Raw genomic sequence first — 14696 nt, 5'->3', positions numbered from 1 at the left:
GCCCGGGGCGTGTGCGCCCCGCGCGGAGCGGGCTCGGCCTCGGGCTCCCTGCGGAATGTCCCCGGGGCGGCCGGCGCGCTGACCCTCCGGCTGCCTTCGCCGTCGGTGCCTGCCGCCTCTGTCGGGCCGCCTCGCCGTTTGGGACAGCAAGCACCCCTGCTCCCGGGCAGTGGGGCAACCCCTGGGGGTGGGTGACCTCCGCTGGCCACGACCCAGCCCTCCCCCGTGCGAGTCTCGCTTAAGATGGCAGCGGAGCCCGGGGAACTAATCGGGGCTTGCGAGTTCATGAAAGGTGAGGAGCAGCCCGCCCCGCATCCTCGGACCCGCTCGTCCCAACTAGTCCTACTTCCCCCTACTTCCCAACCACCGCCCCCTGCCTTCTCCCGGGGGCTGCAAGGGTGCCTGCAGCGCGGCCTCTCTCGGGACTCTCCTCTCCCCGGGGACCCCCTGCTTCCGGCTTCTGTGTCCGCTCTGCGTCCCTCGTTCCTTCTGCAGCTCCCTCAGATGGCCTCTTTGCCCAGCACTGGGACAGGGCTGACTTCTGCCTAGACTCCTGCACGCTGCACATCTTGGAGATCCCGTTCCGGGCGTCCCCTGAGGTCGCCTTTCTCCGGACACCGGCACCACCCCCCCAGTCTCTCCCGTCTTCCTCTTCTTGCAGCGTCTGAGCTACAAGGGAGAGGCTCATCTCACTCTTCCCCTTTGGCAGTTGCTGAGGTCGGGGGATTTCTAAACCACATTGGCCTCTCCAGTTCTGGGGTATCCCAGTCTCCCGGCCTGAAACTGGAAGATGTGGGAACCGAGCCCCCTGCTAAGTCCTTCACGCGGTCCTCTTGCCACCTCTTCAAATGTGTTCTCCCTTTCTGGAAGAGATTTTTCAGCAAAAATTCCACGTGCTACAGTTGTCTTTAACTTAGTGCAGGCACTTGTTATATTGATTCTGGTGTGTTATCATTATTCTCCCATCCCCAACTCCCTCACTTCTCATGTGTTTTCTCCCATATTTTAAACTTGTTTTTCAGATCGGTTATATTTTGCTACTTTAAGGAATAGACCAAAAAGCACAGTAAATACCCACTATTTCTCCATCGATGAGGAGCTGGTCTATGAAAAGTAAGTTTTTATTTTTTTGGTTCTCTCTTTCATTTCAATTATTGGCTCTTTGGTGAGGAAACACCAGGCAGCTTTAGGGTCCTTTTAGTCAGTTACCTCTGTTGGTGAAAGCAGCATTAGCAATTTTTATTTTAGGCTCAGGTACTTGGGGAGAGGTACAGGGGAAATTAACCATTTGAACCTGTCAAAGCTTTGAGTCCTTTTATTGCCCTATCCACACAACAAACCACTCCTCTGAGCAGACCGGTGACACACGCTCAAATGCTGGCCTCTGCAATTGGCCTGTGAATCAGTCCTTAAGTATTTATGGGATACCCACAAGGCGAAGGGCAGTGTGCTTCAGGTGCTTAAGCTTTATAGTTCCCCAGGCTTCTGTTGTTTTTGTTTGTGTAGCTTGTTTTTGGGAAAGTGGGACACTAGCTGCAGGAAGCTGTATCCAAGTCATATCTCAGTAAGATTTTGCCTGTATCCCGAATTACTAATTTATTTCATTTGTGCTTCATGGTATTGTTTTATTTGCCTTTGAGAAAGTGGTATAAGAGTGCCTATTTACTTTCATTTTGCTTCTTTAGGATTAGGATTTGAGAGTGCCAAGAATATGAAGTGTTTTCTATGAAAGATTATTGGCCTATAGGGAAAAAAACTCCACTTGAGACATAGTAAAAAGACCCAAATCTTCATTTACGTCAGTGGTTCTGAATCTTCCTAATGCTGTGACCCTTTAATATAGTTCCTCATTGCGGTGATCCCCCAACCATAAAACTATTTTCTTTTTTATTTATTTATTTATTATTATTATTTTTTAAACATTTTATTAGGGGCTCATACAAAACTATTTTCATTGCTACTTCATAACTGTAGTTTTGCTACTGTTACGAATCGGACACAGGCCCCTGTGAAAGGGTCATTCTTTCTACCCCCAAAGGGGTTGTGACCCAGAGGTTGAGAACCGGTGATTTACGTAATAAGGGTAACAGACACAATGAATTAGAAAAAAAACTGGTTGACTTGTTTTGCTTAAGTCCTTCTAGTAAGAGTTTTAGATGCAACTAGTTACTCTTTGAACAGAGTAGAACTGCCTCTGAGTTTCCAAGACCATAATCCTTTACCGGAGTAGATAGCCTCAACTGTCTCCTAAGGAGCAGCTGGTGGTTTCAAGTTGCTGACCTTGTGGTAACAGCCCAACTTGTAACCCACTACTTCACCGGGTACCTCCCTCAAAGTAGAGTAGGTCTTAACGTAGCTGGAATAAAGCTTTTGGGATCTTTATTAGCTGATGTGGCACAATTCAAAACGAGAGAGAAACAGTGGCATATATTCCTTAATAATTGGAACATTGAATTTACAAAGTATGAATCAAGGAAAATTTGAAGTTGTTTAAATGACATGGAATTACTTGAAGATCTTAGGCATTAGTGAGCTGAAATGGACTGGCATTAGCATTTTGAGTCAGATAATTACATTGTCTACTATGTTGGAAATAACAGATTGCAGAGGAAGGGCCTGGCATTCATTATCAAAAAGAACACTCAGAAAAACTCACTGCCATTGAGTGGATTCCTAGTGAAGCAATTGGTGGTTCGGAATTTCCAACCTTGTGGTTAGCAGCCTAACACGTAACCATTATGCTGCCGGGACTCCTATCAAAAAGAAAATTTCATGGTATGTCTTGAACAACAATTCTGACCATGGTAGGGTAGTACCCACTTACCTATAAGGAAGACCAGTTAATATTATTATTTAAATTTTTCACTAACAATTAATTCACAAGATGAAGAAATTGAAGAGATTTACCAACTTTTGGAGAAAGAAATTGATCACACGCAATCAAATTGCATTGGTAATTGCTTGTGATTGAAATGCAGAAGTTGGGAGATGAAGAAGCACCAGTGGTTGGAAAATAATGGCCTTATTGATAGAAATTGTAGGATAGAATTTTATAAGACCAGTGACCTTTTTTCAACCACACAAAGAGTGACGGCACGTGGACCGTGTCAGATGCAATGCACAGGAAACAGATGAACTGCATTTGTGGAAAGAGAAGCTCTCTGTCAGAATAAGCACAGGAGCCTACAGTGGAATAGATCACCAGTTCCTCCTATGCAAGTTGAAGTTGAACAAGTCTGCAAGAGAAGATTTGATGTATTAAATACAAAGATAAGGGGGTTATATATAAAGGAAGCAGAAGGGCATTAAAAACACAGGAAAGATAGAAAAGACAGACTCCAAAAACTTGCTCTTGAACATAGAGTAGCTAAACTGAAGGGAAGAAATGATGAAGTTAGAAAGCTGAACAGAAGATTGCAAAGGGCAGCTCAAAAAAAGACAAAATTATTATAATGAATTTGCAAAGGCCTGGAGTTAGAAAACCAAAGGAAAGAACACTCTTGGCCTTTCTCAAGCTTAAAAACAAAACAAAACTGAGGAAAAATTCAGACCCTGTGTTGCAATACTGAAGGATTTTACGACCAAAAAAGAAAAAAAATGTGTGGAATCATCAGAAGAAGCTGGTATGAATGTAGGAGACATTGGTCGAAGAAGAATTGGTTGATAGGCTGTTGCGTATGATCAATTACTATTGGTGTCCAAGGGAGAAGTCCAAGCTTCACTGAAAAACAGGGACCCAGGATTCAGAGTTCCAATTGAGATATTTCAACGAATGGATGCAGTGGAATGTAGAAATTATTGAGCAGTATTAACAATATCACACGAAAGTCTAATTTTGCTGAAGATAATTTAAAAAATGGTTGCTGCATTGTACTGGCAGAGAATTTTCAGAAATTCAAACTGGAATCACAAGAGCATATGAGTGAGGGATATCATATTGATAACAGATGGATCTTGGATGAAAGGAGAAAGGACCAGAAAGTATTTTATTGACTCTACAAAAGCATCTGACTGTGTGTCTCATAACAAATTGTGGGTAAAATTGCAAAGAGTAAGTCTCAGATCTCTTTAATTTTGCTCATGTAAAACCTGTATATAGACCAAGGAGCAGTTGTTTCAACAGAACAAGGGAATGCTGCCGGCCTAAAATCGGGAATGATGCGTATCACAGTTGTAGCCTCTGACTATACTTCCTCAATCTGTATGTTGCGCAAATAACCCTGGAAGCTGGACTACATGAAGAAGAGCCAACAATGAGGATCAGAGGAGGACTAACAACCTTGCTCGATGAGAGTGAGGGCTTGACACACTTTCTGATGATGATCAAAGACTAAAGCCTTCGGTATGGATTGCATCTTAACCTAAAACCCCCAATCCTAACAACTGGACCACTAGGCAGCATTACGATAAATGGGGAGAAAATGTAAATTGTCAAGAGTTTCATTTTACTTGGATTCACAATCTATGTCCATTGAAGCAGCAAGCAGTTTATATATCAAACGACATGCTGCATTGGGCAAATCAGCCGCAGTAGACCTCTTTAAAGGGCTAAAAAGCAAAGCTGTCACTTTGAGGCCTAAGGTGCTCCTAACGCAAAACTCACTGCCATCTAACCAATTTTGACTTACAGCAACCTTATCGACAAGAGTAGAACTGTTCCTGTGGGTGTCTAAGCTGTAAATCTTTACAGGAGCAAAAAGCTTCACTTTTTCCCCAAGGAGGTGGGTTCGAACTGCTGACCTTCGGGTTAATTCCCAGCACATTCCACTGGGGCTTTCATTCTTTACCCAGGCTGTAGTAATTTTAATTGCTTCATGTTCATGGGAATAAGGAAGACCAAAGAACTGATACCTTTGAATTATGGGGTCATGAAGAATATTGAATATACTGTGGGCTGTCAGAAAAATGCTGGAAAAAGTACAGCTAGAATGCTTCCGAGACGTGAGGATGGTGAGGCTTGTCACACGTACTTTGGATGTGGTGTCAGGAGAGACCAGTCCTGGAGGGTAATATATCTGGTAAAGTATGCATCAGTGAATTAAGAGGAAGACCCTTACCCAAATGGATTGACAAAGTGGCTGGGACAGTGGGCTCCAACCAAAGCAGTGGTTGGTGAGGATGGTGCTCCTTCTGATGACAAATAATGATGACTGTGCATTTTAATTTAAGCAGTTTTCTTGTGGTCATAACCAAATGGCCAATTAAATGAACACAATTCAATGAACCATAGTCACTGTAGGATTTGTCTTGTAAAGTAGGCAGTTTGGCCTCAGGAGATGCAGGATTCCACCATGCGTTCAAAGAGTGAGCCTGTTCTCTATCTTCAGAAAGAAGCCTTTTATTTGAAGGAAAAATATCCTTGTCACTTTATCATGGGTTCCTTGAAACCGGTGTCTTTAGGATGTTTCTCTTAGTGGCACTGGGCGGAGGATTCTTGGATGACTGAAGTAACAGTGGGAATGAAAGAGCCCCTTTGCCGCTGTGAATGCCCAGAGTTGCTGGGGCAAACAGGTCCAATCCCTGCTTTCAGATGACTGCTCTGCTCCTGGATGGAATGGAGTTAAGTACAGCCTACACCCAGGCCCTGTTTACCTGGATGATGTCATTGTCAGTGGTTTTTTTTGAGTATTTGTGCTAATGGTTGGGTATATATATTGTGGTGATTTAATTTTTGTGAAGTTAGAGTGTGGGGACCTCTCATGAGTCAGATAAGGACCACATATATGCTGTTTGTTCAGTTCTGCAGTGACATGATTCCAACTCACGTGACCTTACAGGACAGGGTAGAACTGCCCCTGTGGGTTTCTGAGGCTACTTTTTAAAAAGGCATAGAAAACCTCATCTTTCTCCTATGGAGCAGTTGGTGGTTTTGAACTGCTGACCCTGAGGTTAGCAGCTATTACATCACCAGGGGTCTTTCTGATATACCATGCCAGCTAGCAGTTGTTAAGATGTCATTGAGCAAGCTGAACTCTGAAGCCTGAGTTGCCTCTCTCAGGATTACTGGGTGGCAGATTTAGCAGAAAACGACATTTAGCCAACTAAACCAAAACAATGTTCAGTGGGTTTTTGATTGTACTATTGTTATATCAGGGACATTTGCTATCATTTTAATGTCAGTATTACAGGATTGCTATGAGACGGGATGGACTAGATGGCATGCAGCAACAGCAATCATCTGGGATAGCACTGCAATTACCTTGCTTTTTCTGTTTATTGGAAGTGAACTTGTCACCGAAGACTCCAACTCCATTTCAGGGTCTTAATTTAATTTAATTTTAAAAGTCACTCAGACCACTATTTGGGTTTGAGGGATAAGGAATCTGGAGAGGGACACATTCCTTTCATATTTATTCTACTGTATTCATGTCCTGGTGTCCTGCGAGGGAAGCCTGGCTGAAGAGGCTTCCCAATTTATATGGTGAGTTTGTATGTCCCGTTTGAAGCTGTGAGCCTCCAGCAATGGGAGTCCAACGTTGCCTGTCAGCGTCATTTGAGGCTCCCAAGCTAACACATACTTCTCCTAGCTTGTGTTTTCTTTCTGCTTCTTTGGCTGTAGTTCTGACCATCCACAACGTTATCTTTTTTGCTCACCCAACATATACCCAGCGCTAGATAAAATCAAGAATGACATGATGGTGAATGCATAGGATACCCACAATCATGAGCAGATGAACCCTAAACATGTAGGCTGAAATCTGAGCTGTAATTAGAGGTATGGAAAAGATAATTGTTTGAAGAAAAACATGACTTAGATGCTAGGAGAAATTCTCGAAGAGTCAGGAGCAGAGATGACTGAGGGGTTCATGGAGAAGTTACAATTGACTTGAAGAATGGACAAGGTTGTTAGAAGCAGAGATGTGAAAGAAGTCATCTCAGGTGAGAGAATGGAGGAAGAAAGCTCTGGATACATGTTCAGGGAACAGTATGCCTTTCAGGTTACCTGGTATATATACAGGTGACATGAAGCAGAAAGGTCCGTTGAGGAGATTGTACAGCACACTCAGGAATCTGCCGTTTCCTTAGCAGGCCCTGGCATTCTGTCCAGGACTTTGAGGCAGACCATGGTGTAACTGGGCTTATCATTAAAATCACCAATGATGACAAACATGTATTGAGTATTTAAATGTTTTTCAGGTGCTGTTTAATCCATATTCATTTCAAAACAATTCTTTGAGACCGGTACCCATCTCACCTGCGTTGTATAGATGATGAGAGTAAGGTATAGAGAGATCAGGAGTATGAAGTAGCAGATCCAGAAGTATGTCTGGAGTGTGTTTATCTTTTCCCAGAAAATTAGTGTGGTGGCATGCACTATTTAGGATGAGTTAGGAGGTAGGCACCTTGGGTGAAACATTCTAGAATGTTCAGGCCGTAGAAACAAGTGGCAAGTTTAGGACAGTGGCAGTGCTTAAAGAAAGGAGGACTCTGATTTCATGACTTGGCTACAGATTGGGTGGGTAAGGGAAGAGGAAAAAGGAGTCAAAGAAATCTTTTAGACAGCTCGGGATGGGACGCCATGAGCCTATTGAGTGCCATTAACCAAAACAGGAAGGCAAGCAGCAGAACTGCCTTTGGTGGGAAGATCAGGCAACTCATTTTGGCCAAGTTGCTGCTAACCAAAAGGTTGGAGGTTTGAACCCGCCCAGCAGGTCCTTGAGAGAGAGACCTGCTAATCTACTCTGTCCTCCTGGTGTCGCTGTGAGTCATTACTGACCGGGTGGTACCTAGTAACAACAGCGAAACACCACGAAAGAGCAGTGTCAGGATAGGGTATCATGTGCATGTGAAGTTATTTTATTTGGGAGTTTCTCCCCAAAGAGATAATGAAGCTGGGAGAATGGTATGATTTCTGGTATGAAAGATGTCCAAGTCTGTCTGTTTTTTTGCAGTCGGGAGGAGGTTGCTCAAGAGGTAGAAAAACACTGAGGGGGAGAGTAGAATGTGACCATGACTTTAGATCCACTTGGAAGTAAGTACAGGATGAGGAGAGATTGCACAGTCCCCGTAAGTTCCTAGGAGGACTTGTTCACCTGGTTATATCTGTAGAAGGTATGTGGCAAGAAAAACCTCGGCTGTCATAAGTACATGATGGTGAGGAAAAGGATGTGTTTATGTGCATCACCACCCACAGCCTTGCAGAGACCGATCGCTGTGTAATTATTTAGTGAATGTATCAATGAAAGGCTGCTTTTCTTGCAAAATTATGACCTTAGAGATTATTTCTGAATCAGGAAGTAGACTCTAATTATTAGTCTGCAGGTTCTTTGGACACAACTGTGTTTTGTGCAGATGTTTACTTAGCTGTAGACGGATGATAGCTCCCCAGGATTGAAATGACTCCCATCGGGGAAGTTGGTGATGAAAACGTAACAAAAAGGCCTCATGAGGAAAGGTTACCAGAAGTGAGTTTTCTGCTTGAATTTAGACAGAATATACCTTGCTATAAAGGCCTGAACAGTTTTAAGAAGAAGTGCTTGATAAGAAAGCATGCATTTCTCCTTGGGTTATGATTTCACAGATCAGAATGAAAATCAGTATAGGCTAACACCTATGTGGGAGAAAAACAGTCCCATTAAAAGGGAGCCTTTCAAAATAGATTTATTTGTATTTTATTAAACTACAAGTATCTTAACTCTCCAGAAAGGCTAATTCTTTGGAATTGAATCGAGTGAGCCTTGTAATCCAAATAGAGGCATGCCTTTTATAACTTGGCTCAAAAGTTAGCAAAATAAAAAAGGTTAGATTCTTAATTGTTAATCTCTGTGTGCACCTCCTGATAGTGATAATGGACGTAAGTGTTAATGGCATGGAAAGCCAGTGCGTTGTGAAGGATCGTTTATTGTATAAAATCAAACTCACATAGAGACCACCCTGGACTTTTAAGCAATTTCTGAAGTGACTCACAAAGAACGTCCCCACATTAGCATGCAAGAATGTGCACCAGATAACGAGGACTAATACACTAAATTGAAGACAAATTAATTTTAAACATTCAATTTTCATTTGAACTGTATTAAAGCAGCCTGCTGTTAATGAGTCCAGGAATTTTTGGAGGAGTGAATTATAGAAAAATGATTTCTTTAGTCTGTAGCATAGGATTGAGTCAAAATGTGAATCTAGGGTACCATTGAGCGAAGTACAGAAAACATCTTCTTACCTGCAGATATTAGAGGGAATGGAGTCAATTAGATAAGGTTGGGAAGAAACCCCTTGGGTCTTTACATTTTTATTACAAATTTAGCATGTAGCAAGTAGGTTAACTAATGCGAAGATGTGTATCATGTAAGTACACATTGCCAGTTAGCAATTGCTATTGAGATAACTCCCACTTACGGCACCCCATGGGCATCAGAGCAGAACTGTGTCCCATCGAGTTTTCAGTGGCTGATCTTTTAGAAATTGATTTCCAGGCTTTTCTACTTGAACCTCAACCTTTAGGTTCTTAATGTTGCTTGGCGCCAATTTCTATCAGTTGATTCTGACGAATAGCGACCCTGTCTATGCACAACAGAGCGACACAAACACTGCCTAGACCCGTGCCATCCTCAAGCAGATACTCACATACGCACATACCAAAGGGCTTCAGAAAGCGTGTGGGAAAATTCTATTATCTTTAAATGACATCTTTTCCACACACTTTCTGAAGTGCCGTGGTAGGCGATCTGTTATGTAGAACTGCGAGGGGCCCGAGTGATGTCGATGGTTTGCTCTCGGGGTCAAACCCGTTGAGCAGTGCCCCGACAGAGGCCTGGGGATGCCAGGCAAACTGCAGAGCGCTCTTCTCACCGTGTAACGCCGGGTTCTCCACGAATCCGAGTGAACTCAACAGCAGTCAGATTTTGGGGTGTTTAAAGTTATCCTTTGATATCTTAGCTCTTGTTGTAACGTATAACATGCATATGGATACAGAAGAGGAGATTTGGCTGAATGCAAAGACCACTTTTACCCTGGCAATAATTCTATAGTTCACACGTAGTTCAGGGAATGCTTGACGTGCTTGACACCCGTTCTCTAACTAATCCTCAGGACAAACCCAGGACTTAGGTGCTATCACTACAGTCGAAGCTGTACACCTGAGGAAACTGCACTCCAAGCAGGGAAGTTGTTTCCTGGGGTCCCTGAGCCAGTAAGTGGCAGAGGGGGGCTTGCATCCACTGGCAGGCTGCCTCGAGCCCTTGTTCTTCAACAGGAGGCTCTGAGCAGGGCCTCTTGGGCTGAGCCTGAGACCTGTGGGAAAGGGAAAGGGGAGTGTTGCAAGCCTCAGGGTAGGTTTGGGTGTCTACCTTCCCTTACTGCAGTTGAGTTGATGCTGACTCATTTGACCTTCTTGGAGGCGGTCCCCCTTGGGTTTCTGAGACTGTAACTCTTTTAGGAAGTAGAAAGCTCCATTTTTCTCCAGGTCTCTAACTTAGGTGGTGATAATGTTGGCCAGTCATGTGCCTTGGGCAGAATGCTTACAGATTTTAATTCTTGGGAATTTGTGTTAGTAATACATTTTTTCCTTCTCCACAGCATCCCATTTTGTGAGTGTAATTTTGCTTTTTCTCCTATCAAGAGGAAAAATAAAATTAATCAACTTCATTATCATTGCATATTAATAGGACAGGTGTAAACAAAGGAAGCCTGTTTTTATAAGCCTCAGAAAAAGCCCCGTTTTTTGCAGGCTGCCTGGCGAAGTTACCTGGCAGCTGAGCTGTTCTAACTTAAGATAAAATGATGTCTGCATAGAATTCGCTTGAGAACTCGGAATCGTTTCTCTCTTAAAAGATGGCTGGTTTAGACTCCTGTCCCCTTTTCTCATTCTTCCATCCTAACCTTGCAGAGTAACCCCAAAGAAAAAGTGGTTTTTCTCATCATCTGCTTTAGACTTAATGCACTTTATACGTGAATTTGTGTATATGTATAGTTACGTGTACCACCAACATTCCTGTGTCTTGTACATTATGAGAACATAAGACGCTCGCTAGTCAGTTTTTATCTCTGCGACCCACGAGACCCGTGGTTCTCAACCTTTCTAATGTGCCACCCTTTATTACAGTTCATGTTGTGTGACCCCCACCCGTGAAATTATTTTTGTTGCTACTTCATCACTGTAATTTCGCTACTGCTATGAATCGGGCGACCCCTGTGCAAGGGTCATTTGACCCCCAAAGGGGTCTTGACCCACAGGTTGAGAACCGCTGCACCAGAGTCAAATCTTACTTCCTTTTAGGCATTCAAAGTGTATAGTTTGCCTCGAATTTCCACAACGATAAATTGTTGTTCAGTACTTTGTTTGCTGTGTTAATGCTGTTTAACACTCCAAATATCACCCCGGTGCTAAGGAGAATTTCTTTCATAGGGCTGGTTCCCGTCAGGCAGCAAGCGAGCGAGAGAGACAGAGAGAGGAGAGAGAGAGAGAGAAAGAGGTCCATGTGGCTGCAGGGGAAGAGGAGAAACTGTCTGCCGTCCAAGTTCTTTCTGAGCCAGGTCACCACAGGGCAGCCTTGTTGTTTTGTTTGAAGCAGATTCCTGAGACATCAGATGTTCTCATTTGTAAGTTCATAAACACATTCCAAAGCCAGAAATAAATGACTTTTACGTTAGCCACAGCCTAGCATAACTGTATTTTGAAAAGAGAAGAAGAAGAAAATACAGCGTTGACACGTTTTTTGTGAAGTGAAAAGCATGACTTGGAACACGTGGCTGTAAAGTGCCGGAGAGGAACCGAGCATCCGGTCAGCGTTTCTCAACCTGGGGGTCGAAGGACCCTTTCACAGGGGTTGCCTAAGACAGTTGGAAAATGTTTCACAATTGCATATTGTTTTGTGATTAATCACTATACTTTAATTCTGTTTAATCATCTTCAATTTGTAACAATGAAAATACATCCTGCATATCAGATATTTACATTATGATTCATAACAGTAGCAAAATTACAGTTATGAAATAGCAACGAAAATAAGTTTTTGGTTGGGGTCACCACAACATGGGGAACTGTCTGAAAGGGTTGCGGCTTAGGAAGGCTGAGAACCACTGCTCTAGATGAATTCTCAGTGCAGAGCACCTGTTGCTGATCACGTTTTTAGGGACACAAGGGCAGAAAGAGTAAAGGAAGAGGAACCATACACAATGCACGACAACCTATAACACAGGAGGCAGTGGATTTCCTATTGTTAGGAGTCCCAGAGAGAGAGGGTTGCTGCCCAGGGCACTGGCGACTTTCTACAGGTGTGCTTGCATGTGTAAGAGTCTCTCTGTGACAGTGATTAACACCTGGTTTTGCTCAGCATTGTATCCTTAAGTTTAGTACAGTGCTTGGCAAAGAGTTGGTGCTTGAGAAGTTTAGGTGAATGAATGGATACGTGAGTGAACAGAGGGGAGAGAAGATTTCAGGCAGAGGCATAAGACCAGGCACAAGATGGGTTTGGGAGGAGCAGGGTTCCGTTAGGTGAAATACAAGACTTAGATAGGGCGTGTCACAGTGAGGATGGACACGTAGTTGGGGACAAGATTGTGGCAAGCCCTTTGGACATCAAGGCAGCACTAGATGCTTTTGAATAGTGGGGTGAGGCTGACCCTGGAAAAGTATGCTGATAGGTGGGGGGTAAGTTCAGTTAGGTTGTGGAAAGATACCGGAGAGAGGTAATAAAGGCTTGGAGCCCCTGGATGAAACTTGGTGCTAATTCAAAGGCCGGAGGTGCTGTGGAAGAAAGGCCTGCAGTCTAGAGAAACCAGCCATTGTTCTACTCCACCATATGTGGAGTTTCCACGAGTCCAAGTAAGCTTGATGATAACCCGGTCTGTGGTTCACAGGAGCTTGGGTTAGGGTTGGAGCAGTGGGGACAGAAAGGAAGGGAGAGGCCGATGAGGGCCGGGTAAGGAACGTTGGTGGTGCAGTGGTTAAGTACTCAGCTGCTCCCGAAATGTCTGTGGTTCAACCCACCAGTCAGGTTAGCCCTATGGAAACCCTGTCCTGTATGGCTGGTATGCAGCGGAATCTACTTCACTGCACAGAAGAACAGATTCAGGCCAGGGGAGAGGGGGCTGAGGGATTGAAGGTGACTTCAGGGTTTCTGACAAGGAGAGGTTGATACCTTTAAGTAGGTGAAACAGGTAAATCCGGAGGCAGTACCTTGTTTTGTTTTGGGGTGGAAGACAGAAAAAAGCGGTCATCGCTTGTGTTCATTAGACCAGAGACAGCAAAGTTGACTATTTATTTGTTAAACTCTGTGTAGACCCGAGGCTCTCCAGGCCCTCTCTGGCTTTGTGATTTGGGTTGGGTTTTCTGCACTGAAATGTGTCATTCATTGTTTACTTTTAATTTTCTTTCCAAGCTTTAGTTTCAATTTGTTTCAACAAAATGTTGGTTTAGTAAATCAACTAATTAGTTCCAGGCCTACCAAAGAATTTTTTTGTTGTTGAATGAGAACCAGCAAGAATATTTTCTTTATTTCTTTAAAGTACATAATATTCCCAGTCCTTACCAAATTAAGGACTACCTGATAAATGATCACAGTTATTTGTGTAGACTGAGTTCCTTCATGAGAAACCATTAGTGGGAACTCTGTGGTTTTTGAATAAAATGTGTCCGCTGGGGACGTCTCCTAATTGTAAATTAATAGCTTGGTTTTCAATATGTTCACCTCCTATTGATGGATTTACCAGTTTGGAATGGTTCCTTTAATTGTAAAGTTTTGTTTTCTTTTGAGAATCAGGTGATTTAGTTGTGCGCGTTGATCAGGCTTTGTCTGGGAAGGCAACAGCAGTGGGGAGGCAACTCCTATTTCAAGATACACTTCGCAGAATTGAAAAACTGCATCTTGAAAGAGCAAAAGTTTGAAATTTAAATAATTTAAGGAAACCTTTTAACTGAATCTACATTCCTACCTTTTAAAAGAATTTACTGATCATGATTTACTTTTGTCTTTAGGACCCACGCTCTTTCTGAATACATTCGTTGAACAGTTTCACTGTAGTTTCGGAGCCTGTAGTAGCGCTGGAGCCAGAGCTCTGCTTACACAGTCGTTAAAAGCGCTTGGCTGCTAACGTCACTGTTTGAACCCATTAGCCACTGGCAGGAGAAAGATGTGGTAGTTGGCTTCCATAAAGACTGCAGCTTTGGGAACCCCTTGGGGCTTTTCTGCTCTGCCCTGTGTGTATGCTATGAGTCAGAATTGACTCCAGGGCAGTGGGGTTTGCTTTAGGTGTAGATGCTCATAAGAGGGCTTTAATTTGTTAAAACTCTAAGCCAGAATTGAGTGGGCTTCTAAGAAAAAAGAAATTGATGAAGGGGCCTTAGTGGGGCAGTGTAGTTAAAGGGCTTAGCTGATAACCTCAAAGTGGGCCATTTGAACCCACCAGCTGCTCTGGGGCAGAAGGAAGCAACAGTCTATTTTGGTAAAGATTTATTGCCATGAAAAACCTACGGGACTGAACCAGCCTGCCAGTTACGGTCTCTGTGAGTTGGAATTGATTGGGCAGCAATGGGTTTTCTTGGTCATAATCTATATGGAATCAATTTTCCAGGTCTTTTATTCTGTAGAGCTGCAGGTGGGTTTGACTGTTAGGTTAGTCACTGTTGACAAAGCTCCAGACTCCCAGCTCTGAGATGGCTGGTCATCACATGGAGATAGTGATGCACTATGAGGTTACAGACAGAGTGTGAGGGCTGGTAGCACCCAGGGTTCGCAGGCAACTCTGACAGATTTCTT

The 14696-nt window shown here is 43.4% G+C and overlaps 1 protein-coding gene across 4 annotated transcripts in view; it reads left to right on the top strand.

The window, feature by feature from the left end:
- Window positions 1-133: 133 nt before the first annotated feature.
- CDC14A (cell division cycle 14A) overlaps window positions 134-14696 on the top strand; it is a 181231-nt gene continuing 166668 nt past the window's right edge. For 2 of the 4 annotated variants that reach the window (XM_045292117.1, XM_004699230.3), the window contains exons 1-2: window positions 134-292; window positions 1023-1113. In XM_045292117.1, coding sequence (XP_045148052.1) covers window positions 244-292; window positions 1023-1113 — 140 coding nt within the window. In that variant the 5' untranslated portion in view covers window positions 134-243. Of the gene's footprint in view, window positions 293-1022; window positions 1114-14696 lie in introns of those variants that run through there. The other 2 variants (XM_004699231.2, XM_045292118.1) reach the window with 2 other exon arrangements.

The sequence above is a fragment of the Echinops telfairi genome, unplaced genomic scaffold (assembly GCF_000313985.2).
Source record: "Echinops telfairi isolate 266 unplaced genomic scaffold, ASM31398v2 ScPeMD7_443;HRSCAF=831, whole genome shotgun sequence".
Taxonomy (NCBI): Eukaryota; Metazoa; Chordata; class Mammalia; order Afrosoricida; family Tenrecidae; genus Echinops; species Echinops telfairi.
Note: the sequence above shows the minus strand (reverse complement) of the source record. Positions and strands in the feature narration are given on the sequence as shown.